We start from the raw sequence: 18,343 nt of genomic DNA, 5'->3' as shown, positions 1-18,343 counted from the left end.
TCCTGGGGTGACTGTGACATCACTACTGTGGCTATGGTAACTGTGCGATCATAACTGTTTCCGTGGTGACAATCATCGTCATTATTAAAATATATAGCAGATCGTGAACTTTTCAAGTGCCTGCCGAGTATATAATGACATCCACCTGGTGCACATGCACAAACATGTGCACAACATTCAAAACATCAACCCATTTTTTTCTCTCAAATTTCGCAGAAAATTACAGGCTGCAGAAAGCTTATGAGAAGCAACTGATAATCAAGCTCGTCTCGGTGAGTTCGCATTGTGCTTCGACTTTGTGAGGGTGGACAGTGTCCCTGCGGCATCATACGCACCTCCAATCAGCACAGTTGGCTATGTACGGTGCGAAAGAAGTTCAACATCAATACATACATAGATTAATGGATATGTTTCTTGGTTCGTACGTGTATGTTCTTTTGGCGATACTTAGAGTTAATTTTTATTTATTGCAATTGAAATATGTTTCATAATGTATTTGTTGAATTGGTGAAATCAAGATTGATTTATCAGTCTATACCTGGTGTCAATAAAAACTGCTGCTCACGCAATGTCTGTTGTTCTCGCCCAGTTCCAGTTTGTGAATTCTTTCTCAAGCCTCTTCTACATTGCCTTCTACCTGGGTGACATGCAGAGGCTCAAGGAGGTGATAAACTTTGCCACTTAGCAGAAGCTGTCGGAAATGTTTGCTACATTGCAGTTACCCTTATAACCTATCATAGTCACTTTTTATTTTTTATAGAGGCAATACGCAGGACCCTTATATCACGCTGTGTCGTGTGCACAAACCGTCGACATAGGCTAAACCGGCTATGAAAAGCAGGGGGTAGAAAGATGGAGAGCATAGCCAGCTGCATCAAACAAGGCAGGGGGACCACCCAGAATTGCCATACTTGCTTTTAAATATGGTATACAGTATTGTAATTCGGTTGGGATAATGAGGTGGGCTCAGAGAGCCAATGCCTGTATCAGAGCATGGAGTTGACACGGGCGGTGCCACGGCCTAACTTAAGCGAGTTTCGCCGCTTGTTGCAGCGGCCGCCCTGATTAATATGGTGGGTATATTAACCATTAAAAACACACGCATCCTCTGCTTCACAGTGGGTGTCTTGGTACAAATTAGAAAAATAACCCGAAAATTACCCAATTGGAATTATACATAGCAGGTATCCTCCTATACAAGACCACAGACCTTGCGGGTTGGTCAAGATGGAGAGCACAGAAGTACAGTACAACAATGAATTGTTCTGCCCACAACATAGCCGTGCAACAGTTGCTCGTGCATGAGAGTTACCCATACGAGCAGGCTCTGATCTGCTTAGCTTCCGAGATCTGATGGGCACGGGCGCGTTCCTGGTCAATTAGGTCACAGGCGTTGAACTGTTTATCGAGTTGAAATAGCTCACAGCCCACATGGGAGTCTGCACGGCCGTGTTCGAGAGTGTCAGAGCCTGGAAAATCACTGCTCAGGGCACTGATACCATGGTCGCTGGGAGATGTTAACAACCTCGTCTTGTATGCAGGAGGTCGTGGGCTCGATCTCGACCCTTACGCTTATATAGTTGGAGATTGCGTCTGTCTCTTTTCCCGTGGTCGCATGGATTTTTCTCCAGGTCCCCGGGTTTTTCCCTCCACATTTAGAATCAACATGCGTTTAGAGTGATTGGCTGCTATAAATTTCCACATAATAAGCCTACTTCGTTGATCTATCATTTGGGGCCAGGTCCCTTCCAAAAAAGAGCTATACTGTATAGCTCAGTGGGCCTTAAGTGGTAAAATAAAAATGTTTAGTTTTAGTTTTTTTCCTGTCCGCAGCAACTGGCGGCATTCTCGCTGGTGACCGAGGCCACTCGCAAGGTGAAGACGGCGCTGCTGCCGCACCTCCTCCTCAAGCTCCACCTCCTCATCAACTTCCTGCGGGGATATAACCTTCTGGTAGGTGGACACAATGCCACATTCTCTTGGAAGGCACTATTTGTATCGATCAAGGCAAGAATATCCATGGTTTTGTTTACACAGCGGCAACATGTAAAATGTATTCTATATTATTGTACTCAAATATTGTGGGTTTGCTGTCTGGCACACCGGTGTGGTGAAGTAACTAATCGGCACGTCTTGTTCACGTGACAAACCTTAATAGTATTGCCTCCAAGACCCGAGTCCAACGTCTCCAGAATCCACAACACTACACTACTATAGAGTCAGTAGATACTACTATAGTCAGTAGATACTACGTAGAGCAGCGGGGGGATGGTGGGGGGGGGTGTCCGGAACGCTGTTTTAGGCCGGGAGTCCGCGTCCAGTGGGACCTGCCAGAAACCGGACAATAAATCGAGCGTACTGAAAAATCTTGCTCCTGCCAGTGCATCAAGTGAGTCGTCAATGCGTGGTAGGGGATATACGTTGGCAAACGTGACGGCATTGAGGCGGCGGAAGTCCACGCAGAATCTCAGTGACCTGCCTGCCCCCCAGGGACTCAAGGATGGGGAAATGATGTCGGCCCACAGCATCTCCTGCACCGCTTGTTGAATGTGCCCTTTTTCCATTGGGCTCATTCTATATGTGTTTTGGCGCAGGGGTGCGGCATCCCCCGTGTTGATGTGGTGCTGCAACAGATGCGTGCGTCCTAGGTCGAACAGTCCCCGGCTGAACACGTCGAAGAACTCCTGCAGTAATGAGTGCAGCTGGTAATCTGGTCAGGCGGAAAATCCGGCTCAGGCCCCGCCAGCTGGTCCATCTACGAGTCGTCCCCTCTGTCCTCGGACTGGCTGACACTTCCCACAAGCTCTGGCCCCATCCCGGGGGCTCCTAGTGACAAGCGACTAACGTGGGCCAGAACCGTTCCCGCCTGCACCGTCACTGCTCTGTTGGAGGTGTTTAGCACTTGAATGGACAATAGTTTCAGCCTCTACCAGTGCGTGGCGATCCATGGCGGCTGGTGCCAGAGACACCAGGATGGGTGAGTCCGGCCGGGCTGTCATGAGGGAGGACCGATATCGCAGCGGTATCAGCATCTGGGCTACCAGGGGATTGGAGACAGACTCACTGACCAGAGCCCCCTCTGCCTTCAGGAAATGGAGATGTGTTCCCTGGACTTACACCCGCCCGTTGGCCAGATCGATTTTCATAGGCATTTGCCTCGGAAAGTCCGTTCCCAACAGGCAGGGCACGGGCAGCGTTGCGAAGACAAGGATGGGTCCTGCTACTGAAAGCTGCCCAATCTGTATCGGGGCTTCAACCTGGCCCAGGAAGCCCATACTCCCTCCATTTGCTGCGACGAACACCGTCTTGATGGGGACTAAAGGCCGTTTTTTATCCGGCAGCATCTCGTGCATGGTGCTCGAGATGATTGTGGCCGATGCCCCCGTGTCAACCAGTATGTATGCCGACACTCCCGCGATCGCACCAGCCAGGACCAAGGTTCCCGACGCGGCCGCTACCATCCGCCTTGCCAGCTTCCTGCATTGTGTGTCTGAGTCCAGCCACTGACCAGGCGGCGGCTCACTATCCTGCGGTGTATGGCGAGGTGACAGGGGATGGGTGTGAACGGGCCGAAGATGTGGTTCCCTCCTTTAGGGTGTGTCGCAGAAAGTTGAATGCGCCCTTGTTACGTGGGGTGGGCTCCCCACTGGGGTGCGGGCTGGGCTCCCCATGTGGTGCGAAGTACCCCGCTTTGTGACGTGGGATGGGCCCCCCTTGTGGTGTGGGGCGGCCCTCCCATTGTAGTGGGGGGTGGGGATTAGGGGTGGGCCTTCCCATGAGCCCTTCCCCCCTCCCCTTCCTTTGTCGCGGGGGCGTGGGTCCCTTTTATGATGTGGCCCCCCCTAGTCCTGTCTCGGTACGCCGCATTGCGAGGGTAAGGCGGTGCGCGAAACTACTCCACGGCGCACCGGCGATTGCATGTGCTGCCTCAGCCCCGGGGCCATTGCCCCTGGCAACTAACCGGCGTTGCAGGTAAATAGCGATGTCACCCCGCGCGGCGACGTCACCCCCGGCTGCAACGTCACTTCCGGTCGCGACCCCACCCCCGGCCATGACCCCAACCCCCAGCCGCGACGTCAATTCTGGCCGCGACGTCACTTCCGGCCGCGAAGTCACATCCGACCGCGATGCCACACTTCCGGCCGCGACGTCACGTCCGCTCGTAACTCAATCCCCGTCCCCGTCGCGAGCCCCGTCGTGATCCCCGGCCCCGGCGCGATCCCCTTCCCCCGACCAGGATGGTGGAGCCCGGGACCCGACACCGATGGTGTCCACCCTGAGGAGGCCACCGGTGAGGGACGGCGTCACCCGCTTGGTTCCTGTTGGTGTTCGGCCCCGGTGGGTTCCAGGTGGAGTTGGCTGCCTCCGGCTCCGTGCGGCACCCCCTCGCCACATGCCCCTCTCGACCGCAACGGTGGCAGACCCACGGGGCGTTTCGTCGGGTGGTTCGGCACGGTGTCATAGAGGCGGCTGCCAGTGGCGCGGCGGCTGGTCGCGCTCCTGGTCTCTCTGCTCCGCCAGCCCTCGGATCGCCACGTAGACCTCCTGCAGCGATGGCTCCGGCTCAGATGCTGGAGGTCCGTTCCCAGTTGCCACATAGGCAGCCTGCTGGTCGGCCTCCGGGTCCCGTGGAGCCTCCTCCTGTAGTACGAGTGGAAGAGGGGGTCCTGGCACTAGTGGGCCCCCCATAGGGAGCCGACGCAGTAGCTCCTGGAGTGCCCTCTCCACGAGGGCCATGGGGTCCTCCATGGGGTCCTCCATGGGGTCCGGGCCTCCTGCTGCTGCTCCTGGTAGCAGGCCTCCTTGTTGCCCTGGACGTAGAGGATCTCCAGCCCCTGCTTCCTCTTCTGTTGGCTCCTGCGGCGACGGTGCAGGTTTGGCGATTGGCTTCGCTGGCCCTGGTAGCGCCGCGGTAACGGCCCGGCTACTTTACCCCGCCGCGCCAGCCACCTGGCCCACGAGTTGTGCCCGGCCCATGACCTGTTCATGGGTTTGTAGGATCCGGGCGGCCACCAGCGAGGTATGTTCCTCTTGCGTCACCACTGACATTATGACGCCGGCGCGGCAAGCGTTGGCGATGAGGTGCTCGAGCACGAGGTTCTCAAGTGCCTCATCGGCCAGGCGAGGGAAAGCCCTCTTCGCCAACACGAGCAGCGCACCCCTGTAGGCTAAAGGGGACTCTCTAGCCCCCCGCTGGCAGTCCTGGAACCGTCCAAAGGCGCCCTCAGCTGGGCTGTAGACCTCGTAGGTCGCCTGTAGCGTGGTCTTGCTGTGCGTGGGAAGGGAGGTGTAAGAGGCGAGCGCATCGTCGTCCAGAACGGATGGCAACGCTCGTAGCGCCTCTTCATCTGACCACTCAAGAGCATGGAAGGCAGATTCGAATCAGCGGACGAACGCCTCCCAATCCCCTCCTTCGGCCACGAATTTCTCGACGGGCCCCAGCCGGCGTGCGCGTCCTGCCACCTGCTCCCCCCGTTCGGTGTTTAGCCCTGGCGGCTTTGGCGGGAGCGGTGGCTGGCGTGACGGGGCTGCTTGCGGCTCATGCCCAGCTAGCTGGTCGGCCTCCGGGTCCCGTGGAGCCTCCTCCTGTAGTACGAGTGGAAGAGGGGGTCCTGGCACTAGTGGGCCCCCCATAGGGAGCCGACGCAGTAGCTCCTGGAGTGCCCTCTCCACGAGGGCCATGGGGTCCTCCATGGGGTCCTCCATGGGGTCCGGGCCTCCTGCTGCTGCTCCTGGTAGCAGGCCTCCTTGTTGCCCTGGACGTAGAGGATCTCCGGCCCCTGCTTCCTCTTCTGTTGGCTCCTGCGGCGACGGTGCAGGTTTGGCGATTGGCTTCGCTGGCCCTGGTAGCGCCGCGGTAACGGCCCGGCTACTTTACCCCGCCGCGCCAGCCACCTGGCCCACGAGTTGTGCCCGGCCCATGACCTGTTCATGGGTTTGTAGGATCCGGGCGGCCACCAGCGAGGTATGTTCCTCTTGCGTCACCACTGACATTATGACGCCGGCGCGGCAAGCGTTGGCGATGAGGTGCTCGAGCACGAGGTTCTCAAGTGCCTCATCGGCCAGGCGAGGGAAAGCCCTCTTCGCCAACACGAGCAGCGCACCCCTGTAGGCTAAAGGGGACTCTCTAGCCCCCCGCTGGCAGTCCTGGAACCGTCCAAAGGCGCCCTCAGCTGGGCTGTAGACCTCGTAGGTCGCCTGTAGCGTGGTCTTGCTGTGCGTGGGAAGGGAGGTGTAAGAGGCGAGCGCATCGTCGTCCAGAACGGATGGCAACGCTCGTAGCGCCTCTTCATCTGACCACTCAAGAGCATGGAAGGCAGATTCGAATCGGCGGACGAACGCCTCCCAATCCCCTCCTTCGGCCACAAATTTCTCGACGGGCCCCAGCCGGCGTGCGCGTCCTGCCACCTGCTCCCCCCGTTCGGTGTTTAGCCCTGGCGGCTTTGGCGGGAGCGGTGGCTGGCGTGACGGGGCTGCTTGCGGCTCATGCCCAGCTAGCTGGTCGGCCTCCGGGTCCCGTGGAGCCTCCTCCTGTAGTACGAGTGGAAGAGGGGGTCCTGGCACTAGTGGGCCCCCCATAGGGAGCCGACGCAGTAGCTCCTGGAGTGCCCTCTCCACGAGGGCCATGGGGTCCTCCATGGGGTCCTCCATGGGGTCCGGGCCTCCTGCTGCTGCTCCTGGTAGCAGGCCTCCTTGTTGCCCTGGACGTAGAGGATCTCCGGCCCCTGCTTCCTCTTCTGTTGGCTCTCTTTCGCCGAGGTTCTTCCTTGTAGCCATTGTCGATCCCACCGCTGCCACCAGATGTAAAGGAGAGCCGAAACAAGGTTGCAGGGGGTTAATCTTTTATTCCTTCCTTCAGTCCACACTCGTCCCCAGCTTCCTCGATCCGGTTCCCGCCAATTCTCCCTCTTTTCCCGCCCATTCCCTCTCTTATATCTTCTCGCCTGCTCCTCCCCCTTCCCCTGTCACCGTCCCACTCCCCCTCCTTTTGGTGGGAATCCTTCCCCAGACATCCCTTACACTACTATAGATTCAGTAGGTACTACTATAGTCATTAGATACTCCTGCAGAGTCAGTAGTTACTGCTATAGAGTCGGTAGATACTACTATCGAATCGGTAGATACTACCGTAGAGTCAGTAGATATTACTATAGTCCGTACATAATACTACAGTCAGTAGATTCCACTACAGTCAGTATATACTGCTGCAGAGTCAGTAGTAACAACTATAGAGTCAGTAGATACTGCTATTGGGTCAGCAGATACTACTACAGAGTTATTAGTTACTAATATAGAGTTGGTAGATACTATTGTAGGGCCAGTAGATACTAATAAGGTTAGTAGTTACTCCTATGGTCAGTAGATACTACTACGGTCAGTAGATACTACTATACAGTCAGTAACTACTGCTGGGCTCAGTAAATACTACTGTACAGTCAGTAGATACTACTGTAGAATCAGTAGATACTACTGTAGAATCAGTAGATACTACTGTAGAGCCAGATACAATTGTAGAGTCAGATATTACTGTTAGAACCACGCCGAGACGAGGAACACTATAAGGGCTACATATTTTCGGGTCACGTAGATAGGTTAATTTTTGTTATTTTCTTTGAACTTATCTATGTGACTTTACCGAAAGACCCAAGAATATGAATTCCTGCAGTCACGAAAGCTTTAAGTCAAAATTATAAGGGCTGTTGCCGTTTTATTAAATTACTGTTACACTTCACACTCTATGCTCACACCAGTGTAGGTGCTCTCTATCTCGGTCCTTACCCCGAACCCCGATAACTATTTGGTTCTTTCCTCGGCTATCCCGTTGGGCTCTCTCGCTCGTCTGCCCGGAGCGGAGGTTCAGCCAATACCGCCCCGCGACGAGGAGAGAGAGATCCTCTTCCAGCCGATCCTTTACTCCACACTACAGGACCTTACCCTCGGCTATCCCGTCGGCTCCTTCCAGCCGATCCTTACCCTGGCTCCCCACAACGACCCCGCCTCTGTCACGGGGTCCCCCTCATGGTTACTCACAATACTCCTCTACACTACTATAGAGTCACTAGATACTACTCATTCTATTGTATGTAGGGCGTGTGGGTATATATGCCCACGCGGAGGTAAAAATATTTTTGGAGGGGGGGGGGTCGACAATTTTCGAAACCTTTTAGATCAACTTTTTACCCCCCCAATTTCTATAACTTTTTGGACTTCTGCAAGCTTCTTATAATTTTGTTGACAGACAAATGGACAAACGGAACGCCGGGCTTTCACAATAGCTTCGTATTTGTGTATGTATATGTTATGTTTTTAAGAAATATATTTTTCCCCCGGGAAATGCCGGGTATTTCCCACTAGTAGTTTATAAAGCTACCTACGGCTGCCCGGTTTCTGCACTGCGTACCCACATGTGCCGCGCCTGGCAGCTCGTGGGCATGCCCTGGATCACCGTGCAGCAACTCAAGCCTGCTCTTCACGCTTTGGGCAGCGCCACCCTGGCTGCCCTACGCTGCCGGCCCGACAACCCTCTACCCATTCTCCCCACGCCAGCAGCACCACCGCATGCGTACTGCAATCACGAGAACGGTGAGCCTCGCCTTGTGAAGTCAATCAGTGACACTGCGCCATCGTAAAAAAAGTAACGGACAATAATCATTTTATTAATCACTTCGTCCTTTCGCTACTGTATGGAGGCCTCATTCACGGAGGTTGTTTGACCTAGGGCTGAACGATTTTGAGAAAATATCTAATTGCGATTTTTCTGACAGATATTGCAATTTGATTTGCGATTAAATTTTTTTAAGTCAAGCTTCAGTTCAATATTCACTGCGTAATAGATTTTAAACATGTGATGGAGCATTACCACATGATACCATCAAAATATGAACTTCTCTATATATTGTAATGCAAGACATGAATTGCTTCCAACATGTTTTATTAAAATGTTTTCATTGAAATAGAACAATCAAACATAAAATAATTGTTATGTTAAATAAATAAAGTTATAATAATAAAAAAAAACCTATTCCAATAAGAAAGTAACAGGACTTTCCAAATCGCAAAAAAATCGCAGCCTTTGCGATTTGCCTATCGCATTGTTTCAAATTGCGATTTCGATTTGAAATCGATTAATCGTTCAGCCCTAGTTTGACCTCACTTCACCACGCTGATTCAGTGCAGGTTGGTCATCTGCGTGGGTGGGTCAAGGCTGGTTCAGGTATCAGAATATTTTTGTTTATATTTTATATATTTTTTTTGAAACGAGGAATCCAATGGGCTACGTGTATTTTAGCCGTGGCCGGGAATCGAACTCGGGTAACAAGGTTTGTTGTGTAGTGTGTGAGCCACTGTGCTATCCCTCCCACCTGTACTTGGTAATATAGCCGGCCAAGTGAAAAGTGGGATCTGAGTTTTACATATTCTGAATCCACAGTGTAGAAAATGTTAAACGTACGACCAGAATTTACCTCACTGACGTATAAGTGCATAACAGACTTTTATTTTGGTTTACATTTGATATGTTTATTTTGCTTTCTTTTAAAGGTTATTTTAGTACAAAATAGCTCCTCGTGTTAAATTACCCTTCATGCCTGTGGACTGTTACATTTCACTACAGTGAAGAAAGTGGTCTTCCACTTACAAGTCCTGATTTTTTTTTATCTTCTCAAGAAGGACCATTTTCCAAAATAGTAGCCTATCACATGTGCTGTTTCAGTATACTATAACTCCCCTTGCAATTTTCCTCACGAAACACCTATAATTTAGCACATCGTGTTTTTTTAAACAAATGCTCTGGACTGCACACATCAAAGTTTCCCCCCGAAAACGGGAAGATTATGAATACAAAAGGACTCTCACTTTATTCACAGATCTCGCAAAAGAAGCAGAGCATCTCAAATAGGTTTAAAATTAAATCATTTCCAAGAAAATAAATCTAAATGGGCTCTCACTTGATTGAATAAAACATGTCAATCACAAGAGATAATGCATCTCGATGCCTGGCACCTCGTTAAGGGATGTTAGTCACAAAATAAGGCTTTACATTAGCCCTTCAAATTAATGTATTTCATATTCTGCTGATGAGGCTTGTGCATTAATACTGTACCCTAATCATCCTTAAGCAGCCTTCATCTGGCTTTATGACCCTCATCAGTGACACGTGAAAGCACACAGCACGTTGAAGGCACATTACTATAGCATCATTATTAGTTGCACAAAAGTGAAAGAAAAGTGGTGGACAAAACCAGTGATTAAATGTACGTCAAAGGGATATGCTTTCAACAGTGCCGTTGTGTATGTTTTAGAACCCGGTGGTTGTAGTGAGGCATCACAGGGCGCGGGTGCCATTGGAAGAGCTGTCCCCCGCGTGAACATGCTCTCCGACGACGATAATATCGACGATGGCAACGACGACAACAAAACAAATGGCTCCACCTCAGATGTGAGCACGCAAAGTGAGATCAAAATAGGCACAGCGCAGCTCGTGAATTGGACCAGGTCGAAGGGGGCAGGGGCAGTACCCTTGAGCCGTGAAGATCCTGGTGAGGGGACAGCGGCTGGGGAGCAGCTAACAGCAGCGGCAGAGCTGATGGGGGAGAAGGAACGCATGGAGGAGATACAGCTGATACGGACCGTGGAGATTGAGCAAGAGGTGAAGCTACTGGCGGAGATGGAGCTGCACGGAAAGGCTCCACCGGTGTCCCAGGTGGTGATTGAGAGCTGCATGAAGAAGTATGAGGTAAGGCGGTGGTGGTACGGTGTGCCGACTTTCGGTTTGTTACGTCTATTTAACAAATAGAATTTCGTGACAATGTTATTCATGATATAAGTTATTTTGGTTTAGACCGCGTAAATATAAATGTGTCGTTAACCCACCAGTCATAACATCACCTATTTTAAGACTGGTCACGGGAGGACAATTCGTCCAATGAAGCTGGTTGTAATTTAATTTAATTTTATACTTACGTGACTTTACCGAAAGAACCAAAGAGTATTGTTGTAATTACCAGGGAAACGTCATACTCAAATTGTAATTGTTGTGGGTTTACTCTCCAACACACCGGTGTACTGAAGTAGTAACTAATTGGCACGTTTTGTTTACGTCACAAACCTTACTCATTGGCTGAGTCGGATGGTGATGGGTTAAGGACACATTTATATTAACGCGATATAACCAAAACTAACTTATTATAAATTTGCCACATCTGTAATAATTTATAAAAACCCATCGTTGCACAGATCACTTTCACCGAGTGTAGTAGTGTAGTTGCTTTCAAATTGGTGCAATTGAAAACTGTTTCTGAATGAACAAAATTACGATTCTTTGAATTGAAAATATCTGCATAGAGGTTCGGAATGTATTTTAACCAAATGAGAGTGCGCCGGACTGCCTTTTTTAGCGCAAACGTGAGGAGGATTAAAATTGTACAGGCACTGACGTATGGAGCTTAAAATTCAAAAGTACAATATTACACCTCTTCTTTGGTTCTTTCGGTAAAGTCACGTAGAATGAGAATAAAATAATAAAATAAAATAAGACGATAAAATTCTCATGACGTTTCGGCCACAACACAAGTAGCCTTCATCAGGTGAAAGAACAGAACTGTCGGGACGACAGTGCTTCATTGAGAATTTTATTGTCTTATTTTATTTTATTATTTTATTCTCATTCTACATGACTTTACCGAAAGAACCAAAGAAGATTAATCCTTGCAGTCACGAAAGCTTTAAATCGAAATATTACACCTGCAGTGTGATATTGCAATTGTTAAAAACAAAAATCACGTGGAAAGTAATATTGAAGACGAAGATTACAATGACATTACAATGACATCAGTACACTATTATAATTCCCGTTTACTCTACTGGAAATGTAAACATGTTACATGTGTAGTGTCGTCTGGGCGTGCGGGTGGCATGCGTCGCACACACAGTCAACCGAAGACAAGGTGGTCGCAGGAGGCACAGTTCTGCCCTCTTGATTAGTTGCTGTTGTTGCCAAGCCCACCCCACCACTCAGGCCCCCTCTTTCTCTAATACACGACTCCGCTGCCGCGCGCCCGTCCCAGACACGACCCTGTCCGCATTGCACCGACGGTGTCGACCGGGACAGCCAATTATTGTGATTGGACGAAAGCGGCAGCGACGAAAGCGGCAGCGACGAGAGCGATGACGATGACAGCGACAATGAGACGAGTCCGATCCCAGAACCGGCAGCCCAGAGCTCTCACTCTCCGCTGTTTATATTCCTCTCGGTGCAGCTTGGCTCCGCGCTAGCCGCGCCTCCCTTCTCGAACGCTCGAGAGGGTTCCAGGGGCTTCCACACGAGGTCTATCATGACCCTTGCCCCAGATCCTCCGCCCTGCCAGCACACCCGCGTATATGCTAAGCAGCGTGTGTGCTAAGTGCCCACCTGCATTTGCTGCTGCTGTCCAGCAGTCAGCGCTATGTAACTACATCACCCCACCCCCCCGTTAAAAAAACAGCCGTCCCAGATGTTAACACTGGCGGCAGGCAGGACAACACCCTTAAAACGAGGAACCTCAACGAAAAAAATAAAACAAACAGAAAAATCCCTCACAATGCCGTGACAACCGCAACATCTCCCGCATCAACAACCTGTTCCACTGCTCCCCGGTGCCCCTCCAATAACAAACCAACACTTCTTACACGGCGTTCCCGAATTCGCGAATTCGTGACTCCCTTACAGCCCCCCATCCGCGAATCGGCGACCCCCCATACACACACGGCACCTCGAGCTCGTGAATCGGCACATCGCCTCCATTTGCCTTTTACCCAGGCCCTTAACCCCAACACCCCTTCACACCCTGAGTCTCCTCTCAGTGTAAGGGAGAGTCCCCCCAATCGGAGACGTAGTTCACATGATCCGGTCCATGGCGCCGGTCACCCCCGTCCCAGCAGAGTCCTGCACCTCTGGAACCCGGAGGGCCAAGAGACGATGGAGGCAGAGTCCTCGGCTCAAAGGGCGTGGTCCCTTGCCGCTTGGCATCGCCCGCCTGCTCCGGTCCCTGAGGCCTCGCACTTGACGGTCTCGGTAGGCCCCAGAGACCCAGTCCGACGGGGCTTAAGTTGACTGTGCCAGCGGCCCAACGAGCACGGGTGACTCCCCCGATGTCACTCGTCACCCCGGCAGTCCGCAGCAGTGTGGCCCGACCGACCACACACGAAGCACCTTGACGCGTCTCTCCACGCCAGAGGGAGCTGCTCCCAACGTGGGTCCTCCTGCGGGGGTGTCAACCCCTGGGCCCCCCTGCTGTCCACCGCTACCACCATATCTTGTAAATTCAATGCTGCGACTTCCCAGCTTGCCCGCTGCTGTCGCTCCTCATGGACTTGGATGATTCTGGCCACCATAGAGGAAGAAATTTCCATGCCGACGGCGGAGGGCAGGGCAAGCCTCAATCTCCTCGCCAGCCCCCGCAATCTCTTTGCCACACGAAGGTCGAGCGCCCCCTCACCCACGAGTGGGTATGCCTCCCGTCCCAGCATCAGCAGCGCTGCCCGGAAGGTGTAGGGCATCTCGTCCTCCCTCCGCTCCCTCTGGAGGAATCTTGTGCGAGTTTTCCTGCGCCAGATCAGGAGCGGCCTCTTGCAGCTCCCTCACTCACCGTGCTCCTCAGCGCGCTCCCACTCTCGCCTCAACAAAGTGGTGCCCCTCGGCCACGGGAGTTCCTCCGATGACAAATGGGGCCCACCATGTGCGTGGTCCCCTCTCTGGAGCCCCCTGCTCCCGCTACGATGGCAGCTCCCGCTCCATTGTCCCCGCTCTCCTCTGCGCCGTCTCCTGGGGTCCGTGCCTCATGTCGGCCTGCGCCCCTCTCCACATGGCAGTTTCCCACCATGCTGCTTGGTTGGTGCTTGACGACGGGAAATCTCGGCCGCTCTCTTCGTCGATGTGTGGCTTCCACTCTCTCTCCATCGACGTGCAGCCCCCGTTTTCTCCATGGACATACAGTCACTCTCTCTCTGACGACTCGCAATCGCTCTCTCTTCGTCGACGTGCAGCTTCTCCCTCTGTCGACGCTCTCCCGCTCCCGCCACCTGGCGTAGCACTCTAGCCGTCGACGCTTGGCTGCTCTTTTTCTCGACGTGCTGCTTCTCTCTCGGGGCTGTCGGAGGGTCGACCTTCTCGCCGTCCTCGTCCCGACAACACTACTGGGGGGTTTTATATCCCACTTCTGACACCAAATGTAGTGTCGTCTGTGCATGCGGGTGGCATGCGTCGCACACACAGTCAGCTGGAGACGAGGTGGTCACAGAAGGCGCCGCTCTGCCCTCTTTATTCGTTGTTGTCGAGCTCACGCCACCATTCGAGCCCCCTCTCTCTCTCACACATGATCCCGCTGCCGCACGCCCCGTCCCAGACAACTCCCTGTCTTCGTTGCACCGACGGCATCGACCAAGACAGCCAACTACGGTGGTCGGACGAAGGCGGCAGTGGTGAGGGCAATGATGACGACAGCGACGACAAGACGAGTCCAATCCCAGAACCTGCAGCCCAGAGCTCTCGCTCTCCGCTGCTTATATTTCTCTCAGTGCGGCTTGGCTCCGCCCTAACCATGCCTCCCTTCTCGAACCCTCTAGAGGGTTCCAGGGGCTTCCACATGAGGTCTATAATGTTCCTTGTCCCAGTTCCTCCGCCCTGCCGGCACATCGGCGTATTTGATCAGCGGCGTGTGTGCTAAGTGCCCACTTGTAATTGCTGCTGCTGTCCAACAGTCAACGCTATGTCACTACACATGTAAAAAACAGGAATTGTGCATCGTGATATTTCAGGACTAGTTATCTGCATAGTCGTACTCATTTGAATCGCCTTTACATTCCTAACCACTTGTATTCGGACCAAGTCTGCTCGTGTTCTCATACACCAGGTGACCTATTCATGGTTCACTTCGCAGTGTGAGTGCAGCTGATTTAATGGGGTGTTTATGAGATAACTAGATCTGATGGATTATTTTGGAGTCTCGGAATGCAAATTGAGTATGAATGTTAAGTATGTCGATGATGCGCAACATTACATTCCCATCAACATTCAGTGCCGACGCCGTTGGTGGACATACTTTGAGTAACGTGTGATATTCAACGTGTGATATTCAACGTGCGTCCATATTGTGTAGGGGATGCTGCTGCCGTATAATCATTAGCAGTTAGCACATTGGACTTGCCATCCAGAGGTCACCGGTTTAATCTCCTGGCGCGGCAGTTGCAACTGCCGATGGCGAGATGTCAAATACCTGACCTGGTATACAGGAGGTTGTTGTTTCGATCCCGACCCTGATGCCTGTATATTTGGAGTTTGCGGTGTCTCTCTGTCCAAGGTCACGTGGAATTTAAAGTCACTTCGTTGAGCGATCATTTGTGACCAGATCGCTTCTGAAAAAGAGCTATATAGTTCATTGAGCTTAATCTAGAAAAATAAAATATAGTTTATAGTATTCTTGGTTCTTTCGGTAAAGTCACGTAGAAGGGAAACAATACATAATAAAATATCAAACAATAAAATTCTCACGACGTTTCGACTGCAACACAAGCAATAATCATCAGGTGTGAAAACCACAGCAAGAAAATTTGAAAAAAGTGGCGGTTTTTTTTTTACGTTAGCACCACGGAGAGCGATTTGGCAGTTATTCAGATGGACGAGTCCATCTATGTTCGGAAAAGAGGAGAGTGGAGACGAAAATAATGGATGCGGTCTGAAAGCCACCGTAAGCGTGAACAATCAATTAAGACCCGAAATGGTTGATCAAATCCTTCCAATGATTGCTAGGCCAGAATTCATCTTCTCGGTTGAAATTGTCTCTGTGTTTGTATATGTGGATAGCCTCATGAACGAATCTCTCATGGTAGCCAGATGGCTTGCAGAGAACCTCTGTCTTGGAGAAGTCAATGTCATGTGAGCCTACTGAATTATAACCAAACGACATGTCTCAGACTGCATCCATGAACACAAAGCAGACCTAAAACACGGTAGGACCAACACCTCGGCCGTGTCAGATCACTTTTATAATTCAGTAGGCTCACATGACATTGACTTCTCTAAGACAGAGGTTCTCTGCAAGCCATCGGGCTACCATGAGAGATTCGTTCATGAGGCTATCCACATATACAAACACAGAGACAATTTCAACCGAGAAGATGGATTCTGGCTTAGCAATCATTGGAAGGATTTGATAAACCATTTCGGGTCTTAATTGATTGTTCACGCTTACGGTGGCTTTCAGACCGCATCCATTATTTTCGTCTCCCCCCTCCTCTTTTCCGAACATAGATGGACTCATCCATCTGAATAACTGCCAAATCGCTCTCCGTGGTGCTAACGTTAAAAAAACCGCCACTTTTTTAAAAAATTTCTTGCTGTGGTTTTTCACACCTGATGATGATTGCTTGTGTTGCAGTCGAAACGTCGTGATAATTTTATTTTTTATATTTTTATTATTTTATTGTTTCCCTTCTACGTGACTTTACCGAAAGAACCAAGAATATGAATCCCTGCAGTCATGAAAGCTTTAAATCAAAATATAGTTTATAGTGTTATAGTTCAATAAAAAAATTTACATTTTTACAGTGTACTAACTCCACAGTGAGTCGATCGGCACAATGTTCCAAGATGCATGGCCAGTGTGGAACAATAGGCCAAGTACCCACCAGAGGGGCTATCTAAAGATTCTTGTCATGTAGCAACTTGGGCTAGTAGTCGCATGAGCAAGCACTTGCAGGACTGCACCTTTATATTACGTGTGATGCGTGTGGCTTGCGCAGGACACATTCCAAGATTACCTCGAGATGTTCATCCAGTTTGGCTACGTCACCCTGTTCTCGTCCACTTTCCCGCTCACGGCCCTCTTTGCGTTTCTCAACAACCTCGCTGAGATCCGCACGGACGCGTTCAAGCTGTGCACGGCCCTGCAGCGGCCGTTCGGGCAGCGCGTCAAGAACATCGGCATGTGGCAGGTGCGTTCGTGCGGTGGCTCGTCCAGGCTTGGTGGACATCACCACGAGTAACGTGCAATAGTCATTGTTTTGTATGTATGTTGAACTCCTTTCACATCATATGTAGCCAACTGTGCTAATCGGAGGTGCGGGGTAAGGACAGCAAACTAACCACAACAAGCAGTTCTAAAGAAATTAGTTTTCAATCTAGATTTTACATATGGTATTATATGTGAGGGGCGTATGTATGTTGAACTTTTATTGCACCATACGTAGCCAACCATGCAAATCGGAGGTGCGGGTGGAAGGACAAAAAACAACACAAAAAGCAGTTCTAAAGAAATGAGTTTAACACGTAGGCTTTCACGACCAAGAATATTCATAATAAACGTTTTTGGGTTAGATCGCGTTATTTATAAATGTGTCATAACCCTCCACCACCTGACACGGCCAATCAGTAAAAAGTATCACGTTGACAAAAGACAAATAGTTCACAACTTTAGCCCACCGCTGTGTTGAAGAGTGAATCGACAACATTTACAATTTTTGAGTACGACGTTTCACTGGTAATTACATCCAGCATCATCGGGCAATTTGCGACAGAATGGCTACAATAATGCTCAAATTAACAGAGCACTGAATGCCAAATTACGATCGCAAAGCAACACTGCTGAAAGCGATCAGATTGTTACAACAATTAAAATACCATATATCTCAGGAGTAACTAACAAATTAGCCGGTGTTTGCAAAAGCAAAACATTAAAGTAAGATGTGGTACAGTACACAAAATTCTAAAACTAGTATATTGCACTAAAGACGAATTAGCTAAATTATTAACAGAAGGTGTATATCGGATTGTTTATGTGGCAGATGCTATATTGGACAGACGGGACGTAACATCAGCGTAAGACTAAAAGAACACCAAATAAATATTAAATTATCTCAAACACAACTGTCGGCAGTGGCAGAACATGCGTGTCAACAAGGACACTCAATTGATTTTGATAACGTTGAAGTGTTGTGTAAAACTAATTATTACTGGCAAAGACTAATTAGAGAATCCATTGAAATTAAGAGAAATAGAAATAACTTTAATCGCTCTGACAGCTACAGGCTTAGTGCAGCCTGGAAGCGTATTATTAAATAATACATATTACAATTCCTTATAGGGGAAACACATGCTAATTAACTGATTACTAACGTATATAATTACAATAACCATCTCCCCCCTCCTCCCGCTTCTGATCCCTGCACTTGCTTGGGTATAATAATTGGGTTAAGTTATTGAATAACACGCATTACAACTAATTACTAATCTACAACTGATTACTAATCATAATAATTAACTGATTACTAATCTATTATATAATAACAATACCCCCCCACCCCGCGTCAC

The 18,343-nt window shown here is 50.3% G+C and overlaps 1 protein-coding gene across 3 annotated transcripts in view; it reads left to right on the top strand.

Annotated features, from left to right (window-relative positions):
• LOC116939346 (anoctamin-8-like) overlaps nucleotides 1–18,343 on the top strand; it is a 48,095-nt gene that overhangs the window by 26,017 nt on the left and 3,735 nt on the right. For all 3 annotated transcript variants that reach the window (XM_032947579.2, XM_032947578.2, XM_032947577.2), the window contains 6 exons: nucleotides 217–272; nucleotides 590–664; nucleotides 1,834–1,953; nucleotides 8,424–8,583; nucleotides 10,302–10,735; nucleotides 16,777–16,968. In XM_032947579.2, coding sequence (XP_032803470.2) covers nucleotides 217–272; nucleotides 590–664; nucleotides 1,834–1,953; nucleotides 8,424–8,583; nucleotides 10,302–10,735; nucleotides 16,777–16,968 — 1,037 coding nt within the window. The remainder of the gene's footprint in view (nucleotides 1–216; nucleotides 273–589; nucleotides 665–1,833; nucleotides 1,954–8,423; nucleotides 8,584–10,301; nucleotides 10,736–16,776; nucleotides 16,969–18,343) is intronic.

Source organism: Petromyzon marinus, chromosome 6 (genome assembly GCF_048934315.1).
Source record: "Petromyzon marinus isolate PM22_M1 ecotype Great Lakes invasive population chromosome 6, UKy_Petmar_22M1.pri1.0, whole genome shotgun sequence".
NCBI classification, from domain to species: domain Eukaryota; kingdom Metazoa; phylum Chordata; class Hyperoartia; order Petromyzontiformes; family Petromyzontidae; genus Petromyzon; species Petromyzon marinus.
This window is presented reverse-complemented; position numbering and strand designations above follow the sequence as displayed.